Source organism: Frieseomelitta varia, unplaced genomic scaffold, assembly GCF_011392965.1.
Source record: "Frieseomelitta varia isolate USP_RPSP 00005682 unplaced genomic scaffold, Fvar_1.2 scaffold_924, whole genome shotgun sequence".
Classification (NCBI taxonomy): Eukaryota; Metazoa; Arthropoda; class Insecta; order Hymenoptera; family Apidae; genus Frieseomelitta; species Frieseomelitta varia.
The window spans coordinates 203,605-223,448 of record NW_025110728.1 but is presented as its reverse complement, the minus strand read 5'-3'; the positions used below and the strand labels follow the sequence as shown (position 1 = coordinate 223,448).

Below are 19,844 nucleotides of genomic sequence, written 5' to 3'. Positions count from 1 at the left end.
GGGAGATCAATGACCTGTAGATTTGAGGGACTCTATAGACATGGAAATTGTAGGTATATTTTAAAGATTCTAGAGATTCTAGGGGCTCTGCAGATTTTAAAAATTCTATAGATCCTGGAGATATTGAAAATTATGAGATCGCGTGAATTATAGAGTTTCTTAGTTAGTCCCTCGAATCCCTGAAGGCATCAGAATGTTTAGATGCTACTATTACTGTTGACTGTAAGCGATGCGAATTTAAATGTCATATTCAATCATTCTGATTGATATCAGCATTGTCTCAAAAAATTTCTGTTATTGCCCTCAACATTCCCGAGAAACCTTAATTATCCTTTCCATCAATTGATTTCACTTTCATTTCGAATATTCTCTATACGAGAAATCAAATTTTTCATGGAGATATGAAATGTTCCACAGGCAATTGCACAGATTTACTATCTAATAACTCAAAGTAATCATTATAAATTTCCAAAGGTATTATCGCACTCTGAAGGAATTCCTAAATTGTTTCCGCGGACATTAACCATCGTATTATGATTAATATAATGTTTCATCTGATATTTACGATGCCATCAAGGGGAATAACTTTCTGTTGCAATATCTCACTATAATATAGAATTGTGTATATGTATCATCATTTTTTCCCCCGTCTGTTTCGCTAAAGCTTGATTTAGGAGTCGTTTCCAACGAGGATTCGAGGATTCGAGGTCGTAACTCGCTTGTGGTCGTAATCTTATCTATCCATCATCGCAATCATTATTGTGCCCGTTGTCCATTGTCGTTTATTTCTTGAAGAACGGCAACGTATAAATTGTTGTAGGTGTCTCAGATTGGAAAACGACTATCCTCCGTGCGATCTCTTGCAATTTTGTTACGTGTCGACGATAATTTACCTGACGTTAATCAATTTCGCGAGTAAAACGGAGAATCGTGGTTATTTTGCACCGCTTCAAATCGCTTATGCGAGATTATTATCGATACGTATGTTTTTCTCAGATCGACGATTTTTATTTTTCATGAAGATGTAGTTATTTTTATAATGGCAAGGGAAATAAATAATACCCCTTGAAAGTTTAGAACTTTCTTCTAGAAAGAAATTTCTTTGAGAATCGAAATTTTTTTATATGAATTTATATTTAAAAATTCTCATTATAAAATATTTATTGATATAAATAGGTATTTAAATGTGACATAAATATATATTTTTTTAAAATTTAAAATTACTTTCGTAACACTTGAACGTGAAGAATTCAAATCATGATTTGCGATAATATAATATTTTTTCGTACGTTAATGTCAACTTGTTAAAGCGTTTCAAGTGAACTAAATCGAGTCAGATGTTTTAGAAACGATTTGTCCTGCGTCTAATGGGTGAAAGGTGTAACTTAGTTATCATACAATGCACTATACATTGGAACGATCGCAACTTTTACTGCCTTTCCCTATTGCGTTTCTTTCTTGTTTTGAGCGTATGTAAAATAGATACGATAGCTATACCAGGAAGTGAGTAAGTTGCATGCCCCAAACACTAATGAAAGAAGAATGATGCTTTCATTTCCTTCTTGTGAATTTTATTTCAATCAACTCTCCTACTGGAAACTCCTACTGGAATTTGGAATTTTCGTTAATTTAAAATGAAATTCATTTACTAGAAGTTCACTAATTTCCCTTTTTATCTATGATAATTTCAATCCAAATAATAAGAGACCACAGTGTCAAACAAGATTCAATCAATAGGTCATTAATTAAAATTTTATTTCAATATATGAAAATCTATCGTTAAATTACGTCATTCTTCTAAATATCACGACTTAGTAGCTCTTAACTAGAAATTCAAATTAATAAAAATAAATAGACATAAGATAAGTAGACAAATAAAAAAATAAAACCCAAGTAGAAATTTGTTCTTATTATCTTACATATCTGCATGTTACAAGGGTGAATTCTGCCATAAATGCATAAAAATCCGCACTCTACCGATCAACTTTCTCTATTATTTTTTCCCTTTTCAAAACTTGCTAATAAATAATTATTTTCCGCAAGGCTTCCGAACGCCCAATACATTCCTTACCGACAACTTAAGTCAAACAAATTTCTTGCTTTCAGAAGACTATGGACCATGCTCGTGTATAATAATGTTTAAAAAACCACCACAGAAGAAAAGGAGTGAGGCGTAACACAGTGGCACAAATCGTGATAGCATGATCATTCTTAAGATAAATCTCGTCGCGAGATTTTGTCGGCATTCTTTCTCTAAGCAGCTCGATACGATCGACAGCAATCTCGCGATACTTTCGACAAAACAATAAGGTCGACGGCGTGTAATGAAGGAGGAAGGTGCAATCGAGCATGACGAAGTGGTTGGCCAGGCGGTTTTCTACGATATATCCACGGGCTGATTGGCTTCACTTCTTTCACTCTTTTCTCTCGATTCTTATGCATCACGTCGCGACATTTATCTTCGCCTGTAGTTTACGTTCGCTTCCAGCGTTTCTCATCAATTAATATCCAAACGAACGATACCGATCCGATCGTTGACCGAACGAAAATGATGATGGCTCGATCAATCTCGAAACCAACAGCGACACGAGTCAAATCCTGTTTTCTTCTCAAATTCTTTGGATGCCTCTCGCTGTTATCTTCTATATTTTATTTGTAGTGTGGCCGCGTAATTGATATAAACCGGCGGAAAGTGATCGATGTCGATTAATTTCGTGCGATTAATTCAATCGTGGTAAAGATTCGCATGGTTCTGATTAAACAAGGTAACCCAAGATATTAAAGATAGTTTTAATCCTAATTCTAAAGATAGTTTCAATTTTTTCTCACGTTGAATATTATTAAATATAAATTACTCATGGGTACAATGTTCTGTTATTATTTTGGCGTTAATTAACGCAGGTAATTGGAGCACGTTACACTAAATTACAACACATAGGTAATTACAATTAAATTTATCTAATGGAAATAAATAATTTAATTATATTTGAAATTAATTTTATCAAAGGTTGTTAGAAGAATGAAATATCTGAAATTCGTCATTTTATGTGAATGATTCACAAATTACAGATAAAATGATACAGTTTAATATTTTAAAATTTAATTTAATAATTAATTATGCACAATATTTTCTAATATCTTTTTCCACAAGTCCATCGAAAATGTCACGTATCTACGATTAATTTTTTTTGTTGATGTCGTGAAGATTATTGTTTCGTGCAATCAGTTTACCTAATAGGGCTCTCTCGTAAGTCTCTTTTTCATTGCTGGAAAATGAAGTCGAATTCCAGTGACTCAGTTAACGATTCCGTTAACGAACCATCGCGATAGAAAGTCATCGCTTGTCAATTAGCATTAACTTTTGCTATGAATTCCCTGGATTCTATGTTGTGCGGAGAACTAACGATTTTCTTAAGTTTAGCAAAGGCTCCGGATATCAATCCACGTCCAGGTTAGTTAGTTTACGAACGATAGATTGTAACGAGCACCGACATGGATATCGTTGGATGAGCACGGCTAACAGTAAACTGTATCGCAGTGCCATTTTATGGACTATCGTACTACGCAACCGTGAGAGAAACGAAAGGAACGCTCGATTCAAGACGAAATTTATTGACGTTGATCATGATGGACTGCTGATTTATTATGTTTTCGATCGATGCGGGCTACCTGTATATTCTTGCATTAATTTCCATTATTAAAAAAGAATAATTTATATTGCAGTTACGTCAATTTTTGGAAATTTCACAAAATTATGAAGCCTAGGTGCAGGATGAAAAATTATTAAACGAATCTTTGGAATTTCTTTGCATAGTCGTGAAAAAATTGGAATTTGGTGATGTAAATTGATTGGGAAGAATTACAAATAAAATCTTTTTACGTGTTGTGTCGACGAAACAAAATTGATGGAAAGATGTCGGAAAGTCGATACAGTCAATTATTTTGCAAAATTGAAGATGAGTGAACGTATTTCTTCATTCTTATAGTACGTTTATAAAATTCATCTTTAAGAATACAATTTAAAAATGGAACCTACTTACAGAACTATTTTTATCTATTAAATATTCCAATTATAAATATTAAAAACTATCTATGTGTTTTATATTCTATAAAAATCTGCAGTTTAATAATAGCCACTGAACATTCATCCACATTCATTCGCCACGAAGATAGAGCAATAAATTGTCATTTACATTAAATGAGCACGAATTTTTTTGTAAAGTGAACGTTTGTTCGTTTGGTCGTGTCGACGAACGCATCGTTAGATGAGATTTTTTTTAATCAAGAGAGGGATAGTTCGTAATGATTGTAGCCTCTTCTTGACATAAAGTGCGGTTGTGCTTTCACGTTACATCTCTTTTATGCATAAAGCGCACGGATATATCGCAAATAGCCTTTGGACACTGTCGGGCATGTTAACGGTGTGCCTGATTGCGAGCGATATGTTCCCTGAGATATTGCCTGGTACGAACATCCTGGAGCGTTGTCGATGGTCACGTTTCCGCGATCCGGACATCACGCTCCCTTTCTACTCTCTCGCGAAGAAATTCTTCGAACTATGGAAATAGTCTTCGGGTGGACGCGAAGTCGCGAGATTTTATTTTCACATTGCAAATTATTAAATATAATGGACGAAGATTAATCCATCTTTGATAGCCGAGTATCGCAGGTATTTTATTTCCGAACGATAGAATGATGGATAAAGATTAATCTGTTCTCGAGAGTTTTCTTCACTCAAGCATAATATTCTATTTCAAAGTGATAAATTTTCAAACATGTATGATAGAAGTATCTCATTTCTCTTTATCCCAAGTACGATGTTTCTGATTTTGAAATAACAAAATTCTAAATGGAGCCAAGCCGTTTCAAACATATTTTCGAAAAATAAAATAAACGACTAGTACCAATCCATTTTTAAGCTTGCTGTTTTAGTTGCAGGAATGATATTCTAATGGCCAAGTGTCGATTTCAACTTTCTCGTCGGAATGTCGTCTTGACCGTCCTGATCGTTCGTAAAAATATCTATCTCGCATTCATTATCGCAGATTTCACTTTTCAGCGCGTAATTTATTAGAAAGAAAACTACGTGTCTGACGATCGAGATTCGCAAAACTTTCCACGAAGTCATTTAAGGCTTATCTCTTGGATTTTTATCAGTTTTCAACATGTTCACATCTGATAAAACGTTTTAATTTTAAAGAATAACGAAATTTGATCCTATTGTTTTTGTATTTTTTACGTTGTGATCACGTTTTAGTTTCAAGAAAAGGGGAAAAAAATAATATAAACGAAACAATATTTAATATAGATAAAATAAAATTTTCTACTATCTTTTAATACTATATGTATATACATTTTCTACTATTAACTATTTTTAATACTATAAGTACATGTTTTCTACTATTAACTACTTTTAATACTATAAGTACATGTTTTCTACTATTATTAATACGTATATACGTATATACGTATATACTTATTAATACTATACGTATGTATTTAAATTGTATTTATCCAAATATGCATTTGCATAAAAATCCACAGTCTAATCAAAATTGCCAAAATGATACGTAATGTACCTATATGTACAATAGTTTCAATGGATTCTAATTGTGTATCTGAATAATATAGAATGATACGTATTGTATCATTAGTCTTGTATGAACTTACTTGGTGAGAGTTTCGAGCGAGGACGTGTATATCGTGCCACCTACGTCGATGTGTACTGGTGCCGTGTATCTGGAAGCGGCGGCAACGCAGGGTATTCCGGTCATCTTCTGGTTGTAAGCTGGTGCAGCCGGCGTCGGCGGCGTCGGCGACGAGGAATTCGACATTGTGGGCGACGTGGCCGGCGAACTGCTTGGCGACAGCAATCTGAGAAAGATACTTTCGACATTAGCCACCATCAGGCTCTGTTCCTTCTCTACGGGGCTTCGAGGATTTTGCCCCGATACTTTGGGGAGAAAACATTGTTCTCTTAAAATTTTTGAAGATCACTTCCGTTTAAATGTCACGGGAGAACTTTTATTTTTAATATTCAGCAATTATTGTAGATAATATACCTTTCAATTTGTATGTGTATTTTGTAATGCAATTGTTGACATACTGACAATTCTGTATGTTTGTATAATTTTATATTATTTGTCCTAAGACTTTGGGATATTAGCCCATTAAGGATCAAGTAACAATTTGTCATGATATTGTAAATACCTACTCTGACTTTTTGAAATTTTATAAAAAGGAAAAACACGATCTTATTCATAGACATTTCATAGACACGATATTAAAAAATAGAATTTAACAATGCAAACTGATTGAAAAGGATAATTAAAAATTATAAAATGTTGCGTTATTGTAATGTTGGTCCTTTATGGGTTAATTAGGTATTTGAATTTTTAAAATATTAATTACTGTTCTTTACGTCAATTCTTATGATTGTCTTTTTTTAATTTTTAACCGTTTTTAAATAGATTGCGAAATTTTGCAAATACATAAAATCTGCAATTTGCAGTCAACTGTCCGAATTTAAAAAATTTTAACATTTACAAAATACGATAATTTTCGTAAACGAATTCTTACAGTTCTTGCAGTTCTATTCTTTTAATAATTATAATTTTTTAAATGAATTTCTGTAGTTGTCTCCACTGAATGTCCGATTGTTTGTAACTACTTCGTGGTTAATTGATTTATTAGTTACCAAGAGAGAAGATATTACTGCTTCCACTGCAAAGATTTATATGCTCGCGTGAGCCTCGTTACAGGCCCCTCGATTGTTTGATGTTACGTAAGATCGAAGAATTTCAATTGCAACCGAGGTCTATCATTTTCTCGATGTTTCACAGTATATTATACGTGGTGCTCTTTAAGAGTATAACTTCAACGTGGTTCTATTTACCTCATTTTAATTTGAGCGCTAGGGAACATATTGCGTTGTGTCAGCTCCGCCTTCGCCTCCTTTCCGTCGGCCTCACATTTCCGTCTGTAATTAAAAATTCACGTAACATAATCCTGTATCTAGCATAGTAAACGAAAGAAAAAGATCTTTGTGTTATAAAAATCGCAAGAGTAATAAAATCTCTTTTCCTGGAATTATCAACTATTAAATTGTTCAATGAGCTCATTCAAGTCTTTTTAAAAGTGTACTTTCAGGTAAAGTCTGTCTAATCGAGAAGTATTTATTCTACTTCTCTAAACATTTTTCTCTATCGAAAAAATTCGAATACGAATTGTTACTTTCATAAGTATAAAATCTATCTATCATTTTAATTTCTCTATAAATTTGTATCTCTTACAAGTTGAAAAATTCAAATGCGTATATCTAAATAATTTATACAATATTCTTTGAAACGTAGCGACTAGTGAAAGGAGAACGAATTTATTACTCAATCCAATATGTACTTTTCTTTCCTGAAACAACTGTTATATAAGGTGTACCAACATTTTGTTCGAAAACCATTCTAAGCAGAATTTCTCTGTACAAGCTTCGAGTTCCACAAGCTTGAAAATAGTAGCTAACAAACTTCGTGAATCGGAAAAACGAATTCCAAAACGCTGCATAAATATGCAGCCACACGTTTTAACTAGCTTTCTCCAGTGAGATATTACTATTTCCCTATTCTTTTCCACCCTACTTTGTGCTCTCGCTTATCTCTCGTTCTGAATTCCAAACGATTGGCTTTCTATGGCACGACTCCAAAAACCATCGAGGAAAGCATAACTTTTCCAGAAATCGTGGCAACTATATTTCTTATTTGCAAGTGATGATCATTGATTACCATTTGAGTTTTATATTATTTATGTTATTAAAAGTTGAAGATTTCACTAAAGAACAATAATGATAGAATAAGAGACTATATTTAATATCATCTTGTTTATGAGTGACAAAGATGTACATATACGTAATTCTTCCATAAAATGAAACAATAAGCGAAAATGACGAGGATGCCTTTTACATTGAAAAGAAGGACTCTGACTATACAAAACACGAAAAGATCGTAACTCTGCGGAATTGGTTATACTAAGGAAGCTAGCTAATTCAACAACCAAAGAAAATATGTCTGCGTCGTTAGACTGACGATTTTGTTAATCTCTATTTGGATACACAGAATTTAATATCAGGAAACTAATTGTTCTATTATCCAAAAACTCCATTAACGTTTCTGTCTCCTTATTAGTTCATGTACATTTACGTACAATCAAATCTCACATAAACGTTCGTAATCTACGCAGAGACACGTGCGAGAGCTTGTCTGTGGTTTCCGGCCATCTTTCTCCCTGATGCTGAAACCACGACGATGGACCGTCGCCATTTAGAAGTCAAAACAGCGGCCGTACACGCTGACATTAGCACGAGACTTTCCCTCTAACGAGGTCGCGCGATTTCAAGCGGTACCCACCGCGGCTCGATTTAATTTATCGATCCTCGCGGTTGGTCGCTGGCGACGATAACGCTGATTTAGCTGGGCATTGTTTTCGGTCTGGCCGTCGACCCGGAACGCAGCGAGAAGTTTTCGAGCGTTGGCGAGCGGTAACCGAGCTGCTATAATGATTTTCATATATATTAATAAGGCAATTAACGGCGGAACAATATTTAAGGAGCAGCCGTTGACCGAGGGAAAACCAAACTCGCCGCGGTTCGACGAATGAGAAAAGTGGATGGTAGGTTTGGTCGGTGGTTTGCGAAGAGAGTGCCCGCACTCATTTCCAGCCTATGTACACATTGCGATTCTGGCTCGCTTTGTTTCAAAGTCCGCTATTACCGTTCACTGCGCGAAATCCTTCCGCTTCGCACATGGCGAATACGTGGTTTCGTTAAGAATTCCGGGAACGATTCCGGGTGGAAAATATAATACATAGCGATGGATGAGAGAAAGTTTGAAATATAGACACTCGCCAAATATCGTTCATGTACTCGATGAAAAATTGTCGATATCTTAAACTGTTCCAACTATCTACTTAATCTCGGGAGAGTAGAGATGCTTTTGACGCGGGAAAAAATTTGTACAGCAAGTTTCAAGGATTCGTTGTAAAGAGAAAATTTCAATCTTCGATGCATCTAGTCATGAAAAGCATTTTTCAATGTTCTCAGAGACATAAATCAATAACGAATACCTATTAAATCTCCATAAAATTCTATTCTTTCTCGATGAAGTTCTAGTGCATTTATTCGTTGTCCCTATCAAATTTCGTTTCGTACTAAACAAAAAAAACCATTACTACTATAGTAATATAGGTTTTTCAACTTCTTTTTTTTTTCTTGTAGGGAAGTAATTAGAAAATGAACGAAAAGAAGATTACACAAATTAGATAGGAATGGAGTTTACGAGGGAAGGTTAGAGATTACGATAGAATAACAAGGGAAAGTTTTATAAGATACTAAATCTTTCGCTGTTTCGAGAGTATGTAAGTGATTGTCCATACTGTTCTGAATTAGCTTGGCAATATGTTTGGAGGTATTTGAAAGCGTGAAACAAGACACGAACGAATTTATAGGTGAAATTAACTTTACCGTTCAAAGTTGACTGAAGTTATAAGAGATTGTAGGATTTACGGTTCATCAACGTGTTAAAATTAAACGATTATTTTTTTGGTGTTATTTCATACATTAATTCTTATGAATATTCGTATGAGTATTTTATATTTGACGTAGATGACATAAATGAATGTTAATGCGCCGTCGATGAATCTTTTTATCGGTACTGCTCAACACTGACGTTTTTAAAACGTGAGTTCAGAATTAACAGGCGAGATTGATTTATTATACAGCCTACACGCATATCGTTATTACTTGGTATTTCAAGCTAAGCGAGTCGGTCTTTCCCCACATATAGAGTTCATTCTATAAATACCAAAAAAAAAAAATTCGCGTTTATAATCTATCTATAACGTCAAATTTTCTCTTTGTCAGTTTGACGAAGATTGGAGTTCATTCGCTAGACAAGTCATTTTATATTATTTTAACAACGCCTCGTGGCTTGATAAATTCAATATACGCGGGGCAAACAACAAAACCTAATTAATAACTACCGACGACAATACGAAATCCTTCCCACGATATGCACGCGCAGAATCCATCAGAACGATCGTATCAAGGACAGTCTTAAATCAACGGCAACATCACCCTGACGCGGTGTAGTCGCTTGCGCTCGGGACTACGCGATTTTCAGCTCGCCCTCGACGACATAAATCATTACACGGGGTTCTGCAACGTTAACCTCCGCCCGTATAAACACCAATAAATACAAGACTGTGTAACGTAGGAGGGGAGTATTAAAGAACCCTGGTCGAAGTACCATCAACCACGAAACTCGAGAAGTAAAGAAGGTTCTCGTCGTCGCGGCGATATTTATTTTCAGCCTGTGAGCCAGAGAGTTCCTGGCGACGTCGATGGGGACGAAGGTAAGGCCAAGGAGACTGGTTTCTCTTTCCACCTCTTTCTCCACCTTTTTCCACCTCCTTTAGCTCCGTTTTCGTCTTCGTCTTCGTCTTCGTTCTCTTCTTCTTCTTCTTCTTCTTCTTCTTCTTTTCTCCGCGGTATATACCAGCATGCGCTGCGGCACATCGCTGCAGGGTCCACGTGAAACGCGTTGCACAGCGCCCTTTCTTCGTCGCTCCGAGTGGAGTTCGTCGTGCAATCCACGTCCCCTCGACGTTGCATAGTGTTTTGAGAACGGCTGCCTGGCCGGAAAAAACTCGTAATTTTGTTTCTCTTTTTTTCAAGTTTCCAAGTCCTTAAGGATCCTTTATTAGGATATCAATTATCCATGAAAGCTTGTAAGGTCTTAAGGATTTTTTATTCATTTATAAAATGTTATTTATTCGTGAAAATTATAGGTAGTTGCAAGTAAATAGATATTTCTCGTCGATTCAAAGGATACTATTTGAATGATCGATATTTTTTTCTTTCGTAAAATAGATAGACTTTCTTACGTATGATGAAAGAAGTAAGTTCATTTTTATCGATTTTCTAAACTTTATGTCATTAGATTGCTAAAATATAAGTATGCTTCTTCCTAGCAATGTTCCCACGATATTATTAAACTTTCAAATCGAAATTTTAATATAACCTAACTTAATAATGTACAATCCCATTAAATACTCTATTTGCAAAAATGCAAAGCAATAATATATAGCAAATTAATAATACATTTTCTTTTCGATTTTTGCTACATTTGTATGATATTATTTGTATGATATATGCTACATAAATGAATCAATAATATAATTTCAAACGTCTCAAATTGTTCGTGTAACCTCCAAACGAACTGTTCCAGCTTCGACTTACGGATATTCAAAGGGTTAAATACTTCCTAACTTCTAATGCATAAAACTATATTCAAACGGTACTATTTGACAATTAAAAAAAGTTAGTGCATCGATTGCACTCATCGTGAGTTGAATTCGTCGAAGATGAAAAACAAAACAAAAACAAAAAAAAAAAACGCGTCTCCTTGTTGATGGAGGGCGGCAACAACGATGGCCATACTCGTCGCTCCGGGCGACGATCGACGCTCTCGCGCCCCCGACGTTTATGAATGTAGAATAACGGATGAATATATATACGGCGCGTTGTTTGTTTGGGCTTGGTTGGTCCATATATTTTAATTGACGCGCGGCCGTTGGAATCGGGGCAGCAATAAATCCTCCAGGAATGCACGGAGGGTGGCTTCGAGAGTATGAGGTAACGCAAGAAGAGTTGATTGTTGATGGTAGAGTACGTTCTTTTGACGGTAAATCGGCTGAAGAGATGTAATAATAAGTGACGCGTGTGTTAGATACTTTTGTATGTTACATTACAATACTATACAACTGTATCCTTACTTATAACTGTAACTGTATGTGGATATTGCTACGATACTTTTGCTATCAATGATAAATTTCAATCAGAAAATTCCAATTCTATAAGTAATCTCTAAGACAGTTCGTGACGTGTTAAATCAAATGGAAAGAAACAGAAGACCGTGAATTGAAGAAGCACTGTAGCGTTATGCGTAACAACGACAGACCTTTGGATGCCTTTCGGCTATCGATTAACGTATGTAAATTCCATTAGTATAGATGCGCATGTAAACGTAGTTGCAATTAATTTTCATCACGATTGTACGATAAATCGCAAATAGAAGCTAGGTAGAAATGATCAATTCTCTGGTGGCCGTTCTCTAAATTTTATTGCCTTTTAATTTTCGATTTGATTCGGTGGTTGCGCAAAGGTAAATTGCTCTTGTTTCGTCAAGTTATATAATTAATGCTGTATCGGTGCATATATACACAGCAGTAAATTACGAACAAAGAGAAGCAGAGCTAGTCAGAGAAAGTGAACGAACATCGTAACAGCTGCACCGTCGAGTTGGCGCCTCGCATTGTAAAAATGAGTTGTCCTTGTTCGTATATGTGTGTACGTATGCATGTGTGGAACGCATGGTTTAAATCCATGGGTCATCAATATGCATACAAACGCAGAACACAGACGTGCATTAGGATAATGAACACGACGCCGGAGGGTATTTGCTAAAGCACGCTTTAATGCGCTTAGACGACACTGCATCTTTGCAACATACGGATGATAGGAAATAAGAAAGCATTTATATACCAGAGTTAAATTTGATAATACTTGAGTGTGTTAGAATTAAATTTGATGGTAGAATTAACTCTTAAATGGCATTGGACGTTAAAATTAACTCTTAAATGGCATTGGACCATAAAAATCTGTTTCACATTGCGTAGTTTTCAAATTTTTGATTTGATTCAATCTTATTGCTAATCCCTGTTAGAAAAAAGTAAAAAATAAATAAATACAGAATAAAATGAAATAACTTTTTAGTCACCTGTGATAAGGAGACTCTAGTAACATGAATCATAAATAGGATAGACGAAGAAAATGTAAATTTGAAAAGAATATATATACATCTTCTTTAAGGAAAAATACTTTGAAACTTTACTTTCAGTATTTCTTGTAGAAATTACCATCGAACAATGATAAATGAAACAAAGAAATCGATTTAGTTAATTACTTCTATATTTATTCTGGAAATGTATATTATTATATAAATGTATATTATTTAGTTCTATTTATACATATTATTATATGTTATATAATAATTATATATATTATATACTATTAACTTCTCTATTTAACTTTTTCTTTATCTGAATATGATAGCAAATAGTCATACAAATGAAATACCATACAAATAAATACAACGATTACGAATGTATTTGCATATACGGATATTTCAATGAAGCATTTTTATTAGATTCTACATCTTATTTTCATAATTTAAATTTTTACAGCTAGCATACAAAAGTGCTACCAACTGATACGAATATACCTTAAACCTAATTAATTAACATATATGTAAATACTGTAATGAATACAGTAATATATATCAATACAGTAGTATAGCCTTTATACATTACTGTTCTCGAATATTTGCATAAAAATACACTTTCTTTCTTCTACACTACTTTTACAGACATATTACGGAACACATAAATATTCATGAATTCAATCCGATTAAAATTAAAACCGGGTGCGTATCCAATCGCATAAACAGATGAGCAAGAGAGAGCGATAAGTAAGCGTACACGCGAAAGTAGATTCAGATCTCACTGAAAAGACTGCGCGAAGTATGTACAGTAGAATGTGTCCGACAAATCGCGGATAATAAAATTTTTTCTGATTTGAGACTTCGTTTTCGAAAAGATGGAGTTTGAAATTAAGTACATTCGAATAAGAGTCAAAAGTATATAATATAATTTTTTCGTAAAGCGCTTTTTTTTTGAGAAAATGAAATTGAAAAATTCATCAAAGTACACGTCTACTAAGCCAGCTCCTATAACAAAATATATTCAAACTCTATTTTCTTGGAAACGAGGCCTCGGAAAATATTTTATTCCATATTCCTTATTCCAGAAAATATTTTATTTTTCGTAAGTAGAATTAGCTACTCGACCTATCCATTATTCGTTCCAATTCAGTAGAGAATTAGTCGAATTCAGAAGTGTACTTGATAAATCGTTGACACTCGATTTTCTCCAAAACAAAGCCTTAAATGAAAGAAATTTTGTTCTTCCTTTCCGACTTAGAATTACTTTCCAATCCATAGTGTGCTGGACGTCCTGTATACAGGAAGAGCGAACGATCTTCTTACGAAAAGAGATTGGTCGCGGTGGCCGTTTTGTCCCGGCGTTGGCCGCAACAGTTGTATGCACAACGGCGGCACCCTGCTCCAAGTGACCAGCTGCATGCACGTGTGCTAAGATGAGCCTCGCCGCAGGCTCCGACGAAGAAGGGGTCTAACACGTTCTGAGGACACGCGCGTGTCCTCAGCGCGTGTACCACGTCGCAAACTAGAAGTCTGCCGGTAAGTTTGCGTGGACGTTGAATCGCTCGAGGGCATCGTCGTATGCAAATTCCCCTTGTTGTCGGGCAATCGAGCACGCGTTTCCGTAAAATGTGTCGTTGTACGTGAAAATCCTCGCCGATGGCGATGACTCGCGTCGGATACTATCGAGAAACATCGTTGAACCGCGCGTTTTCACATTTATCAAAATATCATTGAAAAAAAACGGCGAAAACGAAGTCCAAGTTGTACGATTCTTGACGATACAATTGTTATATATAAATTTATAGACATTCACAATCTAATCGCCACGGTTTTTCATCTCTTCTTTTTCTTCTATGTTATCTTTTTTCATATCGGAGTTCGACGAAACGCTGATTAATTTCGGTTTCTCTTTTTCAATTGAATTGTAATCACGGTCGGCAGCCGAAACAAGAAATTACATCGGATACGTGGCAACGAATCGAGCAGAGGTAATATTTTCGTATGGAAATTTTGGGTTAATTGCGATTCGCTGTCGTTAAAGAATCGTGCGCGACGATTCGACGCTGCCATTTATTTCCTCCAGCTCGTCCGAGATTGTCACGCATCGAGAAATAACGGGGCGACTAGCTGTGAGGCAAATTAATAAAATCATACAATATAAGCATTAATTTTGAACGGGGCGACGAGTTTTCATTACGTGATTTCATTACGATCGGTAGCCAGCTACCGGCGTCCGCCTTCTTTCAATAACATTTGCAATGGAACAATATTTTCGTGCTTATTTGTATGCTTCGGCAGTAACATTACCATTGTAATTATTTATTGATATCGATACGATTGGAATATATTGAATCAAAAATTGTGCAACAGCACGTTCATGTCTTTTGTACACATTATGATTTCGGTTTAAAGTTGTAACAAAAATTTATAGGAATCTCACGTGATCACATTTCTGGTAAGAACTTTTTTCCTCAATTTTCAGTTTCTTTCGGCTAACGATGCTCATTATGACCGTTGAAACGTTTCCATGGTTAATATGTTCAAGTACCAGTGCATAATTTAATTTTTAATTAAGTTCCTCATTCTTCGTACTGAATCGTTCATTTTCCTATCTACATACACTGCAGCTCAAAAGCTTCAACGTTTTGTTAAGAGTTCGAGAGAAATAATGAATTTCCTAAGCAATAAATATTTTATTTATAATATTAATATTTTGAAGCATTGCAACTGTATTTAACACTCGAGTTAAATACAAAGTGGCAACAATGGGTTTTAGCAATGTGTGAAGCGTTTATCATTGTCTTATATTCTTACAATTCAATTTCATTGTCATTTTATAATTCACCTGGCGTTGATATTTTTACATCATGAACTTTTGCCTGCTAATAAAATCATGCTCAAAGATAGTAAGTAAGTATATTTTTTATTAACTCCAACCATAGACATTATGCAGTAAATCGAGAGAAAGAGTATTAAGATATTTGTCGTATTTCATAAAACATGATCTTTTAGTTTCAAATTTGAAGCCTCGAGGTCTAGAAATCTCTGAACACCTTTGTACTGGTCCTCTATTATTTTGCTAATCACGTTCCATGTCCTCAGTTGCCAACACTGTTAAAAAAATTCCAGCGAAAGCCAAGGCGAATCAGGACCGTACACTCCCAGAATTCCATTTACAATGTTCTTTCCCTTAACTAACAACGTTCGTTACGGACGTTGAAACATTCACGCGGTAATATTCGCCGGGACAAAGGAGTCCTTAGGTCAAGTGGGCGCCGGTTTTCGTGGCCCGGAGGAATTCTGTTAACCCTAGCCCAGAAGAGGAGCTCTGGCTACCGCTTCAGGGTCAACGTCACAGGCACACCGGCTCGTTACACGTAAGTTTATAAATTCAGGAAACTCGCGGCCTCGGTTCGCGCGCGTATCGTGCAGCTGGTTGCGGGGATCAATTGTGCAAGAAACAAGAGTCGCGTCGGCTTGTACTTGACTCCGAGAGCGCTGAGGACATCGATAGCCGCCGGCGATGGCGAATGCAAATTCGAAAATGCCTCATTTTCGTTCGCGAATAATATTATTTTGAACGCCTCGAGCCACGCCGCAGTCAGAAGTGCCGGGACTTCTCTCTCCTCGCCGACTGGCGCAGCGCTACCGCGAGAGAAACGCTTCCTTTTTTTTTTTTCTGCTCGAGGAGAGGAACACGTTGGCTCCGGTGGTCTTGATTGAGGGGAACATATGGAAATGCGAGGATGAAAATGCGGAGCTAGAGAAGGAACGTTGTAAGAAATCGGTTGTAATAACTGTGCGTTTTATTTTACGGAGATTATTACCGACACGCTGTTGTTTCATGCTGTATTTGTAGCACTGGGTTTGGGTTAGGTTTAATGCGTAAAATTATTTTAATTTAAATTCTAATGATTAGATCTAAATTCTAATGATTAATTATTTAGAATTTAATTTAAATTCTAATGATTACTCTTAATCTATATTAATTAAATCTAAAGTAGTTGATTTATGAATTATTTTGCTTGGTGAATGTTCGTTGAACACAGAAAAAGTTTGCACCCTGAAACTCTTTGAGAAAAGTTTGTATCTTTTTGGAGGAAGATTTCATTCCCCCCCAAAAAACGATATTATAATATCAAAAACAAAGAGATGTGTGTCATAATTGAACTATCCTAGTCTACACAGATAGTTTCATAATTTTTTGAATTGCCAGGTTCAATGGAAAAGGAAGACATTACTGTGAATAGAAAATGAATTTATTCTGGAACAAAAAACGAACACACAATCCCACGTTTCATATTTCGATACTCAAAAAGCTATCAGCGTTAATGCGCGCATCTGTTTGTCATTAATCTCTGGCATTCGTGAAACGACTATAATCACGCACCTAGTCTGCGTGGTCTTTGCACTGTAAACACCCGTCGCTCATTAACTTCCTCTTTGCTTTTCGTTTGCATCGATTTTCAGTTGCAACCAGTTGGTACCATTTGGAGGGCTTTGCTCTCGATTCACAGCTGCACGGCGTATAAGAGCCGCTTCGTCGCGGGGAACGTTTCATTTTGTCGATTACCATCAACAATCTGTTGTTGCAATTACGCCTGTTTCGTTTTAACGCCCGCGTTCCACGAAAATTCCACGCGCTCCGCGTTCTTCCGTTGCACTCGTCAAGAATTTATTCGGCGAATATGTTGTTTCGGCGAGTATGTGACGCCGTTTCTCTCGTTAATCAATCGAAACGAAGATTTTACGGAGAATTTTGTAATTTTTCTTCGTATCGTAATTGTAAAAGAGAACTCCAAGGACTATTTTGTTTGGTATATTTTTCCAAAGCACGAAAAAAAAAGAAAAAAAAAATGGAAGGAAAGAAGAAACAAAATAGCGACATGGAAAATTGATCTGCCAGAAATGTTATAATCGCTTCATCCTCGACATTTCCACAGTAAAAATTCACCGATCTAAAACGATAACGATAAATCGTTATACCTCGTTTTAAAAGATCGTAGCACAAGAATCTCTTTAGCTGCACCAAGAGCTCAAGCAGTCCCTCGTTAACATGTGCTCGATGGTTTAAAACGAGCGAACAGCCTGCACAATCACAGTTTCATTAGTCGTACGAAATCCTCGCGAAACAATTGCTCACGCTTTCGCCGAGTCGTTCAAACAAAACGCCATTACGTTAACGCCACTTGCATCACCTCTCTAATCGACACTCACGATCGCTTTTCAGGCGCGTCTTCTCCTTTCGTGCGTTACCTTTTCGTTGTCTCGTCGTCGCGCGGAATTATTTCGTTCAATCCTCGAAATCGCATTTCTCTCTGTAATTTCGCGCGGCTGGCTTTCACAGAGTCATAAATTTTCAGGACGAGCCGCGCGACTACTCGACAAAGGGAAACGGCAGAAAAGACGTTAACGATTCGCAGACCGACGCCGGTAACCAACGTCGCGACCGTCTTTTCAGAGAAATTAGTCGGTGTGACCTGTCGTTATTTAGCGAGGATCCAGTGCGAAACGCGTGCTTTAAAGGGAAACCGAGCGTTCTGCTAATCTGTCACGTATATCCTCGCGCGTTTCTGCCACGTCCGCACGGATTTTCGCGTTTCTCGTGCCTCGTGAAAACCTGGAACGGCGCGATTTAATTGTTTGTGTTTGAGAATATTTGGACGTAGAAACTTTCTACACAATCTCTTGCACATATGTTATACAAAACGTTGTGTGAAACGTTCGACACACCGTAATGAGACGCCAGTATCGTGATCGTGTTGGTAAAATCTGCAGTTGAGAGTATAGAGTCTGAAAATTACATGTAAATACGAGTCCTTTAATTAATTGTGCCATGTAATTCTGTAAACTAGAAGAAATGAATTTATTATAGAAATAGTAAATAACAAGAAATAGTAAATACTTGTTTTACGGCTCGTGAAAACTGGAACAATACACTCGAACTGTTCGTAATTTTGTACATCTGTTCTAGCGTGAAAACGACCGTGTCCTCCATTTTTACATGTATGTCTCGTCTCCCGATAATAAATTTAATTCAATTGATTGAAATCGTGTACCTGATCCAAATCGGATTTTCACCGATGAAATTTCGCGAGTACGATCGATATTTCTCTGGTACGTTAAACAAGTGAATTTCACTCGATGATCTAGCGGATTCGGAATGGCGATGAATCTAGTTTATCCGAATAAAGTTCGGTTGGGAGTAGGTTCTATCAGCGAAGAAAAGCAACTGAGTAAAATATTCCATTTACTATAATCCGATAAGCGACGACGCGATCTCGTCGTTGAGTCGCGTTTCATCAACTTTCATTCGACTCGATTACAGAACTAGGTTCGTAACGATCCGGCGACAATTTTCAATCGACTTGTCATGCGTGCGAACGTTGATATATTTATTTAACTTGTGAACTTGCATATATTATATTATATTATATTATATATTATATTATATTATATATTATATTATATATTATATTATATTATATAGTATATTATTATTATATATTATATTATATATTATATTATATTATATTATAACTTGTTTCGTGCATTTTCTTAAAATGAGCGATATCTGTGTATACGGAAACTTTTCTCTTTCCTTTTAATTATTTGGAATACAAAATTTCACGACTTAAAGTTAGAACTAATATTTAATACATATATCAAAATATTATACATATAAATTGTTGCAATTTAAATCAATTGAAATAAAATAGATCTATGAAATCTACAGAAATTTCGACGAAAACACCCGTGATCTTCTCAGCAATTGTAACTGGAGGAAATCTGAAGTCTGTCATATCGACCAGTTTAGTAGTTCTAGTGTAAATAACATCATCTAGGCTAAAGTACCGCTATATTACATTAATTAATATCTTTGCATTAACGTTTTATTTTTCTAATACTGATGTTACAATGTATACCGTCAACATCAATATATTTTTTACTCTATTGATTTGATGTATCAAGATAACAATTTAGGTCTCGTGCCTATTTAAAGAAACAAAAAAAAAA

The 19,844-nt window shown here is 35.7% G+C and overlaps 1 protein-coding gene across 1 annotated transcript in view; it reads right to left on the bottom strand.

The window, feature by feature from the left end:
• The window catches only part of LOC122537673 (BTB/POZ domain-containing protein KCTD1), a 43,630-nt gene that overhangs the window by 12,254 nt on the left and 11,532 nt on the right, over window positions 1-19,844 (bottom strand). Inside the window, exons 2-3 of the mRNA XM_043671046.1 lie at window positions 6,896-6,979; window positions 5,671-5,874 (exon numbers count right to left, since the gene is read on the bottom strand). Of these exons, the coding sequence (XP_043526981.1) occupies window positions 5,671-5,874; window positions 6,896-6,924 (233 nt within the window). The 5' untranslated portion in view covers window positions 6,925-6,979. The remainder of the gene's footprint in view (window positions 1-5,670; window positions 5,875-6,895; window positions 6,980-19,844) is intronic.